The following is a 17,483-nucleotide window of genomic DNA, read 5'->3' as shown; positions in this document are numbered from 1 at the left end:
TCCTCCCCTGGTGCGGCTCAGTCTCTCATTGTGACTACTGCACCTTTTAACCCTCCCCTCTCCCTTTCTCTCTCTCTCTCTCTCTCTCTCTCTCGGGGGTTCTCAACACCATCCCCGCCACGGCCGCAATCGCACGATCCCTTCCCATACTAATATGTACCAAGCCTTGTTTAGTCCTGCTTTGTGGGCTAAATACTTTGATCTCCCTCTGGATTCTACACCTGACAATTTCTCACTCCATAAACACCTTGTTGATTTGGTGGATGCCTCTGTTACTTTTAACCCCACCCGTTTAGGTACACGTGTCGTCGCTGCTCCTTCACTGGATGCAGCTACCCACTTAGCCGCATTGTCCTGCATTGGGAAGACCCCTGTTCAGGTCTTCAAAAATGCTCGGTTAAATGCTAGTGTTGGCACTGTTCTCCTCCTGCACCATGTTGCAACTGGTGTTAGGGACCTAAAAGACTGCCATGAGGATATTAAACATATCCTCAAAGCCCAAGGCCATTGTGTCCTCCAGGTAGACACGTTCACTCGACCCCCTCGTGGTCGTCGCCGTCGGCCCCTTCGAGTTGTGAAAATCACCTTTGATAGTAGGACCCTTTTGCCCTCTATAATTCTTGCTGGTGCTAGATGCTCCGTTCAGGAGTTGATTCTCTCTCCAAGACTTTGCAATAAGTGCTGGAAGTTCGGGCATGGTGTCCTCAAATGCTCAAGTACTGTGTATCTATGCCCCATGTGTGGGGCCGATGATCACTAAATCCGAGTGCACTTCTACCCAGGCTTGCTACCTCATTTGCAGTGAGGCCCACCCTCCCGCTCGTGTATACACTACAAACTTGAGGAAGCCGTCCCCAACTTGAGACACCGGGATCATCTGCCTTTTCCTGAAGCTAGATGCCAAGTTCGCCGTCTCACCCCTTTTGCTGGCGTATCCTACGCTTGCGTGTTGCGTTCTACCTCTCCTCGTCCTTCCCACCTTACTTAGTCTCACAACCGTTTCCAGATCTTAGACCTGGACACGTCCACCACCTCCTCCCCTGTTCCTTTACTTTCTGCCCCGAAGGGGCCCCCTCCTAGTTCTCCATCGGAAGTTTCCCCCCTTCCTACCCAGTCTGCCATGTCTCCTGTGTCTTCTTTCCCCAATCCTTCTTCCCATCCCTCCCCCCCCCCGTCTCTTGGCCCTCCACTCCGCCTGTCTGTCCAGGCTGATGTCCATAACCCTCCCAGCAATCTTCATGTTGTTCACTCCCGTTCACCATCTGTTGAGACAATTGAGTTTGTTGCCCAGTACGTGGTTGCTGGAACACCTGTCCCTTTGAGTCAGAAATGTAAGCCTGGCTCCTCTCCTTCGTCCTCCCCGGCAAGTAAGAAGGCATCGCTTTCATCCTCACCCCCCCACCTCTGACACTCGCTCCATCCCCTTCCATTTCGGTGGTCAGCCCTGTCCCAGCTATGGAGGTTTCTTTAGCCCGATTCCCTCTCAGTTGCTGCCCTTGCCGAGGTGCACACCCCGGTTTCTGCTCCCCCCCTTCCTCCTGCTGTCCTTGACCTCCCCTCTAGGTTGTCTCCCCCTCCTCCACACCCTACCCGTCCGCCTCTGGTCTGTCCTCCCGCTCCCTTCACTCAACCCTTACTCAGTTTACCCATGCCCCCCTAACCCTGGATTTTACTGACCCTGATCTTAATATATTGTGTTCTTTACCTTTGTTTCTTCATTGTTCTCTGTTGCTGTCCTTTCTCTTTTTGATAATGTCTATTCTTCAATGGAATATTCGTGGATTTTATGCCAACTTCTGATTACATAGTTTTCACCACTTTGTGTTTGTCTCCCGGAACCGATGCTTGGTGCTCGTCCTGGTCACTTTCGTGGTTATTCCTTTCTTCCTCCCCCCCAGCTCTGGCTGGGGCCCATAACTCTACTGCTCTCTTGATTTGTATTGATCTTCCCTTCGTCCCCCTACTGTTTCCATCGTCTATCCATTGTTCTGCTGCCCGTGTTTTTGTGAGTAAATGGTATACAGTCTGTTCTATTTATCTCCTCTCAAATGTCCCGCTTTCCCTTCCTAATGTTAAGCACCTCCTGGACTCCTTGCCGGAGCCAGTGCTCCTGTTGGGTGATTTCAACTGTCGACATACCCTCTGGGATGATGTTCAGACAAACACCCGAGGTCACCTTCTCGAACCGTTCGTCCTCTCTTCTTCCGTCTTCTGAATTCTGGTGAGCCCACCCATGTAGACTCTCAAACTCGCACCCTTTCCTGTCTTGATCTTTCTCTCTGCTCGTCGTCCCTTTACTTAGATCTCAAGTGGCGGGTTCTTGATGACCTCCATAACAGCGACTATTTCCCCATCCTTATTTCTTTTTCTCTTTCCACCCTCCCCTCTCCTTCCCTAGGTGGCAGTTTGCCAAAGCTGACTGAAACCTATTCACCCTCCATGCTACTCTCGCTGACCTCTCCTCTCTGCCTCTTCCTCGCGCCCTCCTTTTTTATGACCGTCTTCGGTGCTGCCCTCTGCTCTATTCCTCGCTCTACCTCCCGGGGCACGCAGAAGTGCGTTCCCTGGTGGAATGCGGACTGTGCTCGGGCTGTCCGCTGTAAGTGTGCAGCCTGGAAGAAACACCGACGCCAACAGACGGCTGATTCTTTTATTTTGTTTCGGAAAGCAAGTGCGGTGGCCCGTAGGACCATCCGTGCAGCTAGGCATGAGAGTTGGAAATCTTACGTTTCCACCATTACGTCCAATACTCCTCTACCACAGATCTGGAAGATGATCTGCAAGATTGCAGGCAAGTTCGTTCCAGATATCTCGCCGGTTCTTCACCTCTGTGGTACTCTTGTGGTGGACCCAGTGCAGGTCGCGACCGAACTGGTTTCCCACTTTTCTTCTGTTAGCTCTGGTTCTCATCTTCCTCAATCCTTCCTTCTTCGTAAGCCCATTCTTGAATCTCATCCCTTAGATTTCCGCACTCATTTCCGCCTTCCCTATAACGATCCATTCTCTCTTTCTGACTTCGTCTGCCCTGGCCCTCTGCGGTTCTATGACAGCGGGTTCGAATGACATTCATCATGAGATGCTTCGCCATCTCCCTCCTTGCACGTCTCGGTATTTACCGAGTCTGTATAACCAGGTCTGGGAGTCGTCGTCTGCCCATGAGGACTGGCTCGATGCCGTTGTACTTCCTATTCGGAACCCGGGGTCTCTCGGGACATCCCGTAAGGACTTCCACCCTATTGCCCTCACGAGTTGTGTCTGCAAACTCTTTGAGCGTATGGTAAATGTTCGTCTGATGTGGTTCTTGGAACACCACCATCACACCTCTCCTCCTCAATTTGGTTTTCGCAAGTGCTGCAGCACAACTGATGTCCCGGTGAACTCAGAGGTCTATATTCGTACTGTTTTTGCTGTGGAGACCTCCGTTGTTTTTGTCCTTTTTGACCTGGAAAAGGCTTATGACAACCTGGAGCCGGTCGGCCGAGCTGGACTTGTGATCCTGTGGTCCTGGGTTCGATCCCAGGCGCCGGCGAGAAACATTGGGCAGAGTTTCTTTCACCCTATGCCCCCTGTTACCTAGCAGTAAAATAGGTACCTGGGTGTTAGTCAGCTGTCACGGGCTGCTTCCTGGGGGTGGAGCTAGGCTTGGTCGAGGACCGGGCCGCGGGGACACTAAAGAGCCCCGAAATCATCTCAAGATAACCTCAAGATAACCTGGAGATACCATATGCTGTCCCAACTTCGTTCTTTTGGCCTTCGTGATAATCTCCCTCTCTTCCTCCAAAGCTTCCTCTCTCGTCGTTTCTTTCGAGTCAGGCTTGATACCACACTCTCTGCCTCTTGTCTGCAATATGAAGGTGTACCCCAAGGTAGTGTTCCGAGCACTACTCTTTCTGGTTGCCCTCAATGGTCTTCTTTCGTCCCTTCTGCTATCTTCTCTGCTCTTTATGTCAACGATCTTACTCTTTGCTGTCGAGGTAATGATTCGCCTCTCCGACGGCGGTTTCAACTTGCGATTGATGCCGTGTTGTCTTGGGGCACCCATCATGGCTTCAAGTTCTCTGCAACTAAGACTTGTGCTATGACTTTTACTCTAAACTATGTCATCCTTCGTCCTTCTTTGTCACTTTATGGTTATCCCCATATATACAAAGATTCTGTGAAGCTTTTGGGGTTAATCTATGACACTTGTTTGTCTTGGTTGTCCCATATCTCTTACCTCAGATGCGTTCCTTTGAAATTAAACTTTAAGCCAGCAGTTCAAGTGCCAACTCATATTATCTGTATAATAACATAAAAATTGTGACATTAGCTCTCCACATATGTCAGTTAGTTGCTTAATTTAGAAACTGTACTTGTGGTCGATCTCGAACCCATTGTTGATGTGACGACTTGTATTGAATTTTGTAACTAGTTCATCAAGATTGTAACTTGCTTAGCTAAATGAATTGTGGGGTTCAGTCCCTGAGCTCATTAGGTGCCTCTGTAACCCTTTCCACTACCGCCCACAAGATGGGTATGGGGCGCATAATAAATGAACTAAACTAACTTAATACCAGAGGTTTCAACATCACACATTGGCGTCCCACCATAACTGACAAGCTCTACCTACTAACTAACAACAAATACATTATTAACGTAAGTAAAACGAAACATTACTAAATTTCTTGCAAGATTGTAACTTGCTTAGCTAAATGAATTGTGGGGTTCAGTCCCTGAGCTCATTAGGTGCCTCTGTAACCCTTTCCACTACCGCCCACAAGATGGGTATGGGGCGCATAATAAATGAACTAAACTAACTTAATACCAGAGGTTTCAACATCACACATTGGCGTCCCACCATAACTGACAAGCTCTACCTACTAACTAACAACAAATACATTATTAACGTAAGTAAAACGAAACATTACTAAATTTCCTTACCAGGAGACATGCCTGTGTGTGAGAGAGGAGGAGGAGGAGGAGGCGCGCGACCGTCCCGACCGAGAGTGGAGGGGCGATTCCGCCTCACTAATGGAACGGAACACGAGATAATTCTTCCCGCGGATTTTTGTTAACTTAACTCAACCCAAACCAACCCAACTGATCCCATCCTAACCTTGAGCTAATACAGCTTAGAATAACAATACATATATATATAAACGCTTTTCAGGAAGAGAAAACGAGCTTCGTTCAAGTGTCTGGTGTCCGTAACGAGCAGTTCTCCAATCGAAGGCAGTTAGCACACTTTGGACTATAATTTATTTACTTGTATACAAGAAGTTACATTGGGTTTGTGAGGATACATAGCATGGTATTCACAATCTTGTAAAGCCACTAGTTTCGGGCAGGTCCTTAATGTAAGAGATAATATTACAGCCTGGCAGCCGTCTTCATGGCCTCTCTCCCCACTAGTCTGGGGTCACAGGCAAGGTGGGTGGCCACGCTGGCTAGGCCTTATACGGTTGGTTTTCATTATTTTCTACCACAGACGTGGCCATACATATGAATTACATATATATGTTGTACCTAGTAGCCAGAACGCACTTCTCGGCCTACTATGCAAGGCCTGATTTGCCTAATAGACCGAGTGATTTTCTTTATTTTCAAAATATTGTTTCCAATTAGTTTATTTTAAATATTGTTACTATATTAAGTTAAGAGCATAAATTATTGACTTATATTAATTTAGGTTAGGTTAAGGTTGGTTAGGTTAGGTTAGGTAAGGTAAGGTTAGGTTGGTTATGTTCGGTCATATATCTATGTTAGTTTTAACTCAAATGAAAAGAACTTGACTCATACCTAATGAAATGGATAGCTTTATTATTTCATATGAAAAAAAAATCGAAAAATATATAAATTCAGGAAAACTTGGCTTTAGGCAAATCGGGCATTGCATAGTAGGCCAAGTAACTGCATTCTGGCTACTAGGTACAATATGTATGTATACATAATAAGATGAGTTAGGTGCCGTGAGTTGATGAGTATTGATGGACTCCTGTTGTGCCCTCAGGTTGTGGTGGGTATCTTGTATTCACCTAGTTGTGCTTGCAGGGGTTGCTCTGCTCTTTCGGCCCGCCTCTCGACTGTCAATCAATCAACTATTACTAACTACTAACTAAATTCCCCCCCCCCCCCATACACACCCCCAGGAAGCAGCTTGTAACAGCAGTCTAACTCCCAGGTACCTATTTACTGCTAGGTAACAGTATCTAGGTATCAGATATCTAGGTATCAGGGTGAAAGAAACTCTGCCCATCTGTTTCCACCGACAGCCGGGATTGAACCCGGACCCTGGGATTACGAGTCCCAAGCGCTGTCCATTCAGCCACGACCCCTGTGCTCCTGCTCTCCTTCTGATCATAGGGCCATGTAGCTGAATTTTGCCTATTTGGGTTTACAATATTGAAGAGGCCTTCATGATACAGTATAGCAGTTTGGCTTAGACTTTGTTCGCCTACCCACAGGAAGCCCGATACATTGTCATCTGGGGGTCCCTGGGTGTCAATAGTCTTCTAGTTGGTTCTCTGTGTAGGGTGTGGATCTAGCAATCATCTCCCTTGGGGAGACTAGGGTGTCACTGAGCCTCCTCCATATCGTGCACTTATCTACTGTGAGGCACAGCATTTTTTTTTTCAGCCAACCTTTGAGCTTTGATTTTTCCATTATCTATAAAGAACAGCAATGATCAACTGATGCCATCAACACATCATGCCCCTTTTTTTTTTTATACCAGTACTGTATATACAAAGAGTTCTTACATTCTTGTAATTAACTTGTATCAACTGGCAACAACACCAACATTTTTCTTGTCAAATAATTAACACTGACATGCCACTGTGATGCATCTCGCATTACCACTGGTGCAGTTATTGGGAAGAGTAAATGTCATGCAAACTGCATGTGCCATAAAGAACATCTAACAGGAGGAGGTAGCTTGCCAAGAACAGCAAGAGCACTGCATGATTCCTAGTTCACCTTCGATCCAGAGTGGCCATTTGGCTAGTGCTCTACCTGTTGCTGACCAAAACATATTGCCAGTGGATCTCCTTAGTACTGTTCAGCATTCATGGTCAAAGGTACTTAATGATACAATGCCTGGGTTCACATGAGAGTTGATAATATATATTTTTTTAACATTTCCTGGTTAGTTCTTGGGGTGGATGTCGAGTGTGTGGTGCTGGTTTGGCCAAGAGGTACCAGGGGTCAATGTGCCGGAGGTGGTTTAACATTGAATTTTTAATCCTACCTAATTCAATTTTTATCTTATTTCAATCTTACCCAACAAAAACTAATCAAATCCATTGCAACCTAATCTATTCACATATGATTTTAATAATTTATTACCAATCTTTGTTTAAAATGTGTACAATTTTACTGTACCCCATCTTGAAGGGTTCCTGGTGTTTTTGGGATATGGTGGACATCTGGCACTTGTTACATCAGACATTACTGGAAAACATTACAGCATTTTTGCCCAGCTTGGGTTGATTTAAAGGGGAGCCATCATGATTTTGCTGTTAAGCTTGTGATATTTGTTTAGCTACTTAGTGATCAAATATTATCTGATATTTATATCATCTAGGATTGCTGGGTGTCCAAAATAATCTAACAGCTGGTCCCTTGTGGGAGGTGGGAATCTGGTTTCTCTGTCTCGGAAAAAATGTGGAGAATAATGGTTATGAGCTCTTGAATATACAGTAGTTATATTTATTTTATGTAAAGTGAGCCTAAGTTTGATCTGCACAAGTTTTCCAGGAATATAATTCTCACACACAGCAAGGGTTCACAATAAGGCTTGTTTGTTTCTATTACCATAAGTTATTCATTTAACATAATAACTTTGAAGGCTTGCAGATTTAAGGCTTTGTGTGGTAACATTATTTGAAATCTTTCTGCAGGTGATATCAATTTGATTATGTCAGAAGTTTCATCTAGTATGGAGCTGCCGCCACTGCCTGGTGCAGATGAAGAGGTTGGAGAATATTACTTTGAATCTGACCCTTTAGCCCTGAAGGACAACAGTGACTACCAACAGTTGATCAAGGCAATGGTCAGACTACAAGCACAACGTGCAAAGGCTGTTAAGGTAACTAAACACATTTTGTGTGATATATTCAACATTTACAGTTAAGCAAAGAATGTTGTAAGCAACAGTGTAAGTTAAGGCATTTGAATGCATTATAAATAAAAAAAATTTAATTTATCAAGATTGGCTGAATTTTTGTTCAAATTCTGGTCATTACATAATGTGTGCACTGGTGAATAATTGTCATATACTGTAGTTATAATTTTTAAATGGAATTGTTCACCAATGTTTATTCTATCATATGCCATGGTCAAAACGAAGAATGCATGATAAATTAATTTTGTAACATACGGTACAGTACTATTTAATTTAGTATTGGGGAAAAGTGGTTTATGAAGTGACAAACCTAGATGAACATTACAGTGGATGTAAGCCCGGTGTCTGATGGATTGGATGAAATACATTACACAACTAACCAATCTCTCCACCATATACTGTAGTTCGGTTAAGCAAGTTCACACTGTTTAAAGAAAAAATATACAAGAATCTAAAGTTTGGTGTGGTGAGCTCAATGTCTTTTGGATGGGGTGGTTGGTCCTTATTTATTTTTCCCACTTCTCTCTGAGGGGATCTTGCTTCCTTAGGGGATGGTTGTGATACTCATGATGGTTTCACTATCCTGCTGTCATGTATCCCTTTGCCTAAAGGCCTTTTCCTTGTAGTGGAGTGCTCTTAAGAGGGAAGTTTCTCTTCTGTGCTCTGCAAGAGTGCTCTTCAGAAGGGGGACTTCTCTTTTGTGATCAAGTTTAGATAAGCCTGCCCAGTCATGCCAGTGATCTAAATAGTAGTAGTTAAGCCCAGGTATTCTGTGCCCTTCAGCTGGTCATCAGGGGCATCTACTGGGCTTTGCTGGAAACTGTGCAGAAAACTGGACTGTTTTCTAAGAGAAGTTCCAGATCAGCCAGGCTGTGGTGGGTATGTGGGCCTGCGGGCCGCTCCAAGCAACAGCCTGGTGGACCAAACTCTCACAAGTCAAGCCTGGCCTCAGGCCATGCTTGGGAGTAGAACTCCCAGAACCCCATCAAGCAAGCAAGCAGGTGCTCCTGCCCTCTCGGATGTTTGTATCCTGCCCAGTTGTCAGTCTTTCTAATCCTCACTGTCATTTGTGACAGAAGTGTGAGTACAGTGTTGTGAACCATTTCCTTCAGGTTAATGTCTCTTCTATTTCTAGGGGCAAGAAAATCTTAGCAAAGTCTTGGTTCATTTTAGATGTGATTGGATTCTGGTGGAAGCAGTGCTTCTAGATTCTTGGGATTTAGCCCTCAATGTCATCTATAGTTGCAGAGTACTGAATGTGCTTATGTATGGTCTTTTCTGCCTCTGTCCTGTTTCAATGAAATGTAAGGTTGACTGGACCTTCCTTCTCTAAATATTTGAAGGATATTTCCTCTTGAGTGGGTCAAAATGTCACCCAGGAGCAAGGCCTACTCACAGTACCCTGGGGCCAGATTCACGAAGCAGTTACGCAAGTACTTACAAACGTATGCATCTTTCCTCAAACTTTGACGGCTTTGGTTACATTTATTAAATAGTTTACAAGCATGAAAACTTCCCAATCAACTGTTATTGTTATAAACAGCCTCCTGGTGCTTTGGAGCTCATTAACTGTTTAATAATTGTAAACAAAGCCCCCAAAAATTGAGAAAAGATATACAGGTTCGTAAGTGCTTGCGTAACTGCTTCGCGAATCTGGCCCCTGGCCATGCCAGTGATCTAATAACATTACACTCAATGCTCTCTTTCTCAGAGTTGATGCCTCCCAATCTCATAAAGTGGAAAGTAAGGAAAATTGAGACATAAACAGTAGTACAGTATAGGTTTAGCTGTTTTATAAAAACCTTGCCAGACAATTTTAAATTGATCAGTGTTGAGAGACCCCATTTAATCTGTGTATTTTAGGAGGATACAAATTTGTATATTTTGTTTACATCTTGAATCAGTGTTACACATTATTTGTTAATTAGACTTACTGTACACATCTTAACTTCAAGAAGCTTATTATGGCATGATTGTTGTAATAATTTATTTTTAGTTTGTCCTTGATAAGAAGCACTGTGTACTGAAAACAATAATTTAGTAGGCTCTGGTGATTACCTCTCCAGCCTCCATGCATTTACATGTTCTGTATGTTGTATGGCTTCTTCGATAAAAAATACAGTGCCAGTTTTGATAGCCTTAGGAATTGAGTATTTTGTTGCTCTGTAAATATACATTAGTTACCAGTAGTATTCTAATTATTTACTGTCTAAGGATATGGAGCAACTGCAAGAGGCTAGAGAGGAAGCCTTAAAAGATCCTTTAACATTTGTAACGGCACTCCAAAATGGTGTTTGTTTGAATCTTCCCGGGCCACAGGATATCACTCAGGTATGTAAATACTTATAAAGAGCAATCAAGTACTTACTATGCTAAATAAATTAATGTAAAAATGATAATATGAAAATTCATTCAGTTTACTTATTCAGTATAGTAAGCTTAAAGTATAACCTTCAGAATCTGAGACCTCTTTTTATAATGAATGCAGAGCAACTTCACTTATTCACATTCATTATTAAAAAACGCTGTATCTGTAGTTTAAATACAATTTTTTACAAGGTGTGTTTGGTAGTTTTGCAAGTAGGATGGTTTTAGTTACAAGTAGCCTGCATTACCATTATCCTACATGTCTCTGTTGTTTTGGCCTGTGCTCTGTGTGACTTCTCTCAACGACAGTCTTCACCGCAGTACCCCATCCATAATGAGTAACAGGAGTTACAGTAGGTTTAGGAAGTTGGCAGTTCCTGGTCCCATGATTTGTGGGATTTCTGGGGGGATTGTTTCCCAGAGTCTGGTGATTGTGGTGGTCCACTTTTCACTTTTAGATTCAGGGGTCTTGGGTCAGGAATCATCCTCCTCAACTGTGCAAGGTTACCATGATGGTCGGTTACCAGTGTGATTGAGTTAACTACCTCCCTTTGATGGGTGTCTTGGTTGTTCCTGATCCCCATGCAGCACTTGGTGAATCTATGGTACATTTTCAGCCCCTCCGGATTGAACAGTTTTATTCCTTGTCCGAACTTTCACGTGACCTTATTAGCTCAGATCCATCTGGTGTTGCTGAAAGATTTCTTTATGGTGTCCATGGACCTGAAGGATGCATACTGGCATGTTCCTATTCATCTGAGGTTCAAGGGACTGATTAAAGTTCATTGTGGGGCATCTAGCTTACAACTTAAAGGCTTTATCTTTTTGCTTGAATCTGGCTCCTTGGATCTTTACCAGGTTAGCAAGAGTAGTTATAACCCACCTACATCTTTTGTGGGTTCATGTCTTGACCCATCTTTATGACTGGCTTGCATGTGCTTCAATTCAGTCCATGTGTCTGCAAGCCATGGATTCTTTCGCAGCTTGCTAGTTTCAGGCATGTTTCGAGCACCAGAGTGCACCTCTTCCTTTTGATCTTCCATTCTTTTTCTTGGAAGATTCATAAGTTCAGTCTTTGGTAAATGTGTGGCCTCATTGTTTAGCTCTTCCTCTCCCCAGTTCATCAGCTCTGACTCACTTCAAATCTCATGAGCACCTGTGGCACCTGTTTATCATTATTTGAGAGCTACAAGAATCAGAACAGCTCCTCTGATTCCCAGTTCCTTAATCCTCATGCTAGGCTGTTGTATACAAAGGCCAGGTTCTCCCAGATTGTTTTCTAGGTAGTCAAATTAAATTATTCTGGGGGACTATTTTTAAACCCAAGATCTCGGCAACCTCAAGAAGTTTGCTGCTTCGACAGCATTTTTTATCCTATTTTGACAAGGTGCTAGAAGCTCATTTATTTCCAGATTTACTTCGTTTTGGTGTTACTATGTAACATTAGGCTGCCTGACTCGAGTTTGATATCCATCTTCTCCTTTTCACAGTCCTGGTCAACCCGTTCTAGTAAAACATCGCATTTTGACGTATACTTTACCTAAAGCCAAAAATCGTCATTCTAGAAAATGGTCAACCTGTCCTCCTAATAGAACATCACATTTTGACGTATACTCGACCTAAAGCCAAAAATCGCCGTACTAGAAAATGGTAGTGGCTCGCAAAATTTACACACACTCCCATTTTCTGTTTTGGATCCACTGGTAGGTTAGGATAAGGGCACTTTAGTATGACAGATTTTTTTATGTTAGGAAACCTTAAAAGGACAGGCTGTTGTTGTAGCTATTACTGTCATAAATACCTGTATGTGGACGTTTCAAATCCACATTTTGTTTATGTATTACATTATTTTGTTTCAGATGTAGTGTTCAATTTCTCTTCAAGTTGCTGTAGGAAGGAATCTCATGGTAGCTATCAAGGGGGCTAGCTCAGAAATAAAGCATTTAGTGTAATGAAATGCCCCTCTATGGGCAGCACTTCAATAGTTTCTTTTTGTTCCAATACCTTTATCCCATCTTTTTTAAGTTTGGCAGGGATTGCTTGGACTCAAGAGTGAAGTGGTTGTTTTTCCTGGGCCTTGAGTGGATCAGGCCACTATCTTGTGATGGTTGGGGTAGCAGATTTGTGGTTATCTGATTCTTTTTAAGTTGGATTTGGCAATTCAGTGTTGCCAAATATTGCGTGGAGGAGGGCGTGTGTTTCAATGTCTCGCAGTTTTTTGTGGCTGGTTTACCTCTGAAGTAGGCCAATGTCTGATTCTTACAAGCTTCTCACCCTCATAAAGATGGCAAAATGATTTGCAGGGGTATCTGTCCTTAATGGATTAAGTCATTAGGAGCCTAGAATATTTATTCTCTTATTTATTATGGTGATGTAATCTGAGCAGAACTCTCAAAGTGCTGCCCAGATAAGGACATTTCATTACGATGTACATTGCATTTTTGCTTAATAATTTTTCTATTGATTAGATTCCACATATTGACTGGGAGAAATATAACGTCAAGTCAATTATGCAGGGAATGAGACCAAAGACACGGAAACGAGTTCTTCAAGAGAGCCTCGCCGCACAGCAGCCAACTCCGGTAACATTTAAAGATCTCTTTACAAACTAAATTAATTTGGTTTACATTCAGATGTCTGAATTTCACTTTAAATTACACTTTCCAATTGTGAAGTCATTATGCAGTGAGCTATTGTTATACCATTAATTTATAACTTACGTGAAATCCAAAGGATGAAGCTGTGTCCCATAAAATTATACTATTCAACCATTGAATGTCATATAACCTACACTTAACTCTATTTTTGAGCTATTCCACTTGGATACTCACTAAGGCAAAAGTACTGAATACTGTATCCTAATTGACATTCAGAATGTGTAATTGCCCCATTGTCACAGGCAGTTCTCAATTTACACTAGGGTTTCTGTTTTTCTAAGACAATTTATTCATATTGCACAAATCATATTTAAAGGTCCTGTATGTAGAAAAAAACAAGCTGTGGAGCATCATACAGAACAGTTTGAGTGGAGTGGGTCTTTTTGGGCTTTGGTATTGGTTTGATGTCGGTTCTTTTTCTCAATTAGTGAGGATTTGTTTCCATCTCCAGGTGGCTCACCTTCCACCTACCAGTAAGTTTTTTTTTTTTTTTTTTTTCCAGGGATATTCCTGCACAGGCCCTAAACCTCTGGCTGGCCCACTAAGTAATGCTTGTTTTTGTTTTACTTGGGTGGAGTATGAGTATTTATGACTCGTATGGTCGCTTCAGTAAGATTTTGTCCCACGTGTTTAACAACTTTTGTTCTGTTGAATCAAAGTTGAAATCTTAATGGGTTTGTAACTCTGCACTTTGTTAGATAATGTTCCAGTGGTTTATCGGGCATTTCTCCACAGTGCTGACATTTCCTCTCATCTTCCAGAACCTGTAAGCCTATTTCCCATGCACATGTGTATCCAAGTCTGGTGCGATGTAAGTGTACTTCTGTTGTTCTACTGCTCCCTTTCATGAAACTAAGTGGTTCGTAGTTGGTTGAATTCTTGTACCAACCCCCAGATCCTGATGTTGTAACTGCTGTGTTGTGGTCACTGTACATCTTTTGCATTGCTCTGTTTCTAATTACATTCTTAATCTGTGATAGACTCTGTGTATGTAAATGTCTACATTTCTTTTCTTAGTTGCAAGTTTTGCAGCTTCGTCTGCAATGTCATTTCCTATTAGTCCCACATGACTTGGCACCCAGTTGATAAGTACCTGTCAGCCTTGTCGTTTGAGTGTTTGCATTAATGATATGACATTTGTGATCAGATGGATGTTATTACATATGTGTTCTTGTTGCAAGGTTTTAATGGCAGTTCTCGAATCTGTATGTATGATAACATGTTGTCGGTGTTCAGCAAGAGCCTGTTCCAAAGCCTTTTGAATAGCTAGCATCTCTGTTTGTAAAGGCGAACACCCATTTGAGAGTCTCCAACTATTTACAGAGTTTCCTGCTTAAACTGCAGCTCCGGTTTCTTGTCCTTGCTGGTCTACTGATCCATCTTTGAAGTAAGTGAAGCTGATAAAGTCTTAGTCCATCCACTTGGATTAAGTTGTTGGGAACTGATCCTTATCTCCATCTTCATACCCCAGCTCCTATCCTGTCCTCATAGCCCTTCCAGTGCTTTCCCTTTTGTCATTTCACTGTTTTAGATAGTCCCATCGCTGAAGAGAGAGAGCTGCCTTTCTGTTGGCTTTCAAGTCTGTTTATCAGGTCAGTGAGTTCCATATCCTTTGATGGATGAAAAGTTCATTATTATTAGTTTCTGAAAATTAGTTTTTTTAGACTCTTTAACACCCCCCCATTCTTTATTAGTGAAAAGTGAGTGTCTTTTCCTCTGAAGCTTCTATTTGAAATATGGGTTGTGAGGCTGCATGTTCATCTTGCCTTTTGTCAGGTGGTGGTGCTAAGACATGACACATCTTGCAAATTTATGCTGTGCTAACTGCCTTTTTCTTCTTGTTCCCCAGCAACATAAGGAACCAGGGCTTCTAGTCCACTGGTCCTTGTGGTCCAGTTTTTCTTGGGTAGTTGTCTGTCAAGTGCTCGAGGTTTGCAGTCAGTAGCACTGGTCCTGCTGTCATGGCTACTTCTGTTGCAGTTAAATGTTATTCTGGGAAGGTTCCATGGTAGCTTCTTATTTCTAGCTGCCTGGTCAGCTCTATATATATAAAGAAACACCAGGCCCTTGTAAGGCATTAAAAGCCAACTGGGAGCCAGAGGTCAAAGCCGGTCCTTCTTCACAGAGGCACAGAGAACAGCAGATTCTTGATCACTCAAACCAAGAAACAAACTACCAGATAGAGTGGAAGAAAGCAGACAACAGCGCAAATCAAAATAACTCTGAAAATGAGGCACCCAGTAGTTAGGTGTACCTAGGTGTAGTGTTAGGTGTACAGGGTTAGGTAGTTAGGTGTTAGGTGTTCCTACTAGCACCTGCTAGTCGTAACTGCCAAGTACCAAGGGTAGCACCAGGAGCTCCCAGACTACCTAGTGCAGGTTCATAATCATTTGCCTGGTGCATCGACATTCATATCAGTTCCTCAAGTGTCCTGTTTCTTGTTCCATTGCCTGTTTGTCTCAGGCCGTTTGCTGTGTCATTAAGTTTAACCTGCACTCTACCCTCGGGTGCACAATGTGTGGATGTTTGCAGTTTTGTGCAACATGTTTGTTTTACAGTATATGTTTTGGGCTAATGTATGGGCTCAGGACTTTTGGCAGTTGGGTTGTTGGATTATTAGGGTATTAAGTAAGTCATGGAGTTTGGTAATTTGACATTCCCAAATAATACTGTACGTGAAGGGAAGTTTAGTATTTTAAATTTACTTTGGTGTTTTGTTAGTTAATTTCTGATCCCAATGAGCTTCCTGCCATTTGGAGAGGACCAAACAGGTGGTAAATTTATCAGGCTCTGGAGTGCTAAGATTGTTACTGGAAGCCTGGTATGTTAAATGTCCTCTACGTGGTGGTGACGTAAGATGAGGGGAGGTACCTAGGTGTAGCCCAGAGATGGAGGTTTCATTACACTCGGCACTTTTATTTTTTAATCTTCATATCATGTTGTTAACTTTGTCTCTAGATATCATTTATTTTCTTTCCCAATTAATAACATTAAAGGTAAAATACTTTTATACATACTGCCATAGGTTCTGATACATCTCCACCTAACCCTCAAATAAATTTTATCATGTACAGTTCCTGTTTTATTTCATTTAAACAAAAACAGTTATCAAAAGTTAATTGGTTATTAATGACTGTAATTTTCCTTACAGGACAGTAAGGAATTAGTAACTGAAGATGGGAAGATTATGGTACGTGGGCGGGTGTATGATGGCAGCAAACCACAAACTTTTAATCAGTCCTGGACTGATGAAGAGCAACGCAAGTAAGTATAATTATATTTTTGAGCTTATTAATTTTGTTGCTCCTAAAATATATAGATGATGCTGTACTTGGTCCAAGATATGCACAGGCAAGCAAGTTGATATACTTGCTTCAGTATCTTGGGGATCTTTTCAAAATATTTCATCAGGGATGTTTGAAAAGGGATGGGATGGGACATATGGAATCATTGTAGATAGTATCAGTTCAGCCAAAAATGAGACAAAAAGTCTGTTCATAAAATACAGCCTTTCAAAGCATCCATAATATCACCTATGTAACTGCCAATGCAGGCGATGTGCCACAATAATGTGGCTGAAGTATGTTGACCAATCCACACACTAGAAAATAAAGGGAAGACAACGTTTCGGTCCATCCTGGACCATTCTCAAGTCGATTGTGAGAATGGTGACTTGAGAACCATTCTCGAGTCACAATCGACTTGAGAATGGTCCAGGACGGACCGAAACGTCGTTGTCGTCCCTTCATTTTCTAGTGTGTGGATTGGTCAATAAACTGCCAATTGAAGGTTCTGCTTAACAAATCATCTGTATTTACCTTTGGTGCCCCACCAGTAGCAGCACCACAGTCAGCCCTACCACTACTCGCCCAACCCACCCTAGATAATGTACTTCCTGGCTGTGTTTCTTTTATGCCAGCAGACTGGAACCAGTATTAAGATAAGGTGACCTGTTTTTTCATCCATGCTCTTTGAATAGGGAGTACAAAAGCAGCCATGTTTACTGCAGGGTCAGTGTTTGATCCCTAAGGTTCCAAATGGCTGGGATCTCTTAGTCTGTCCTCCAATCCTTTTCCAAGTGTTATATAGTTATACTGTACTGGCTTAGTGCTTTCTCCTGATAATTACCTTACCTGTCACTTGGTTTGGATCTTGGAGTCCTTAAAATTCATGTCTGCTGGGAAAGCTGTGGTCAGTAGACTAGTAATGTTCGCAGGTTTTTGAGAATCCCTTATTTTGTGCTGGCATACATCTTGCTTTTCTAAGTTGAAGTAGGTGGTTGGCAACAGATGTAGTGTTAAGGAATTGAGTTTGCCCCAATTTAATTCAGAAAGTTCTCCTTAGACTTATCAGGAGAG

General features: G+C 42.6%; 1 protein-coding gene across 7 annotated transcripts in view; it reads left to right on the top strand.

Moving 5' to 3' along the window:
- The first annotated feature begins 4,864 nt into the window (after nt 1–4,864).
- Nucleotides 4,865–17,483, top strand: part of Atac1 (Ada2a-containing complex component 1) — a 30,583-nt gene continuing 17,964 nt past the window's right edge. Inside the window, exons 1-5 of one of the 7 annotated variants that reach the window (XM_045767078.2) lie at nt 4,865–4,886; nt 7,878–8,065; nt 10,316–10,432; nt 12,937–13,050; nt 16,277–16,389. In XM_045767078.2, the coding sequence (XP_045623034.1) occupies nt 7,895–8,065; nt 10,316–10,432; nt 12,937–13,050; nt 16,277–16,389 (515 nt within the window). In that variant the 5' untranslated portion in view covers nt 4,865–4,886; nt 7,878–7,894. Of the gene's footprint in view, nt 4,887–4,953; nt 7,056–7,877; nt 8,066–10,315; nt 10,433–12,936; nt 13,051–16,276; nt 16,390–17,483 lie in introns of those variants that run through there. The other 6 variants (XM_045767077.2, XM_045767075.2, XM_045767076.2 and 3 more) reach the window with 6 other exon arrangements.

Source organism: Procambarus clarkii, chromosome 89 (assembly GCF_040958095.1).
Source record: "Procambarus clarkii isolate CNS0578487 chromosome 89, FALCON_Pclarkii_2.0, whole genome shotgun sequence".
Lineage (NCBI taxonomy): Eukaryota > Metazoa > Arthropoda > Malacostraca > Decapoda > Cambaridae > Procambarus > Procambarus clarkii.
Note: the sequence above shows the minus strand (reverse complement) of the source record. Positions and strands in the feature narration are given on the sequence as shown.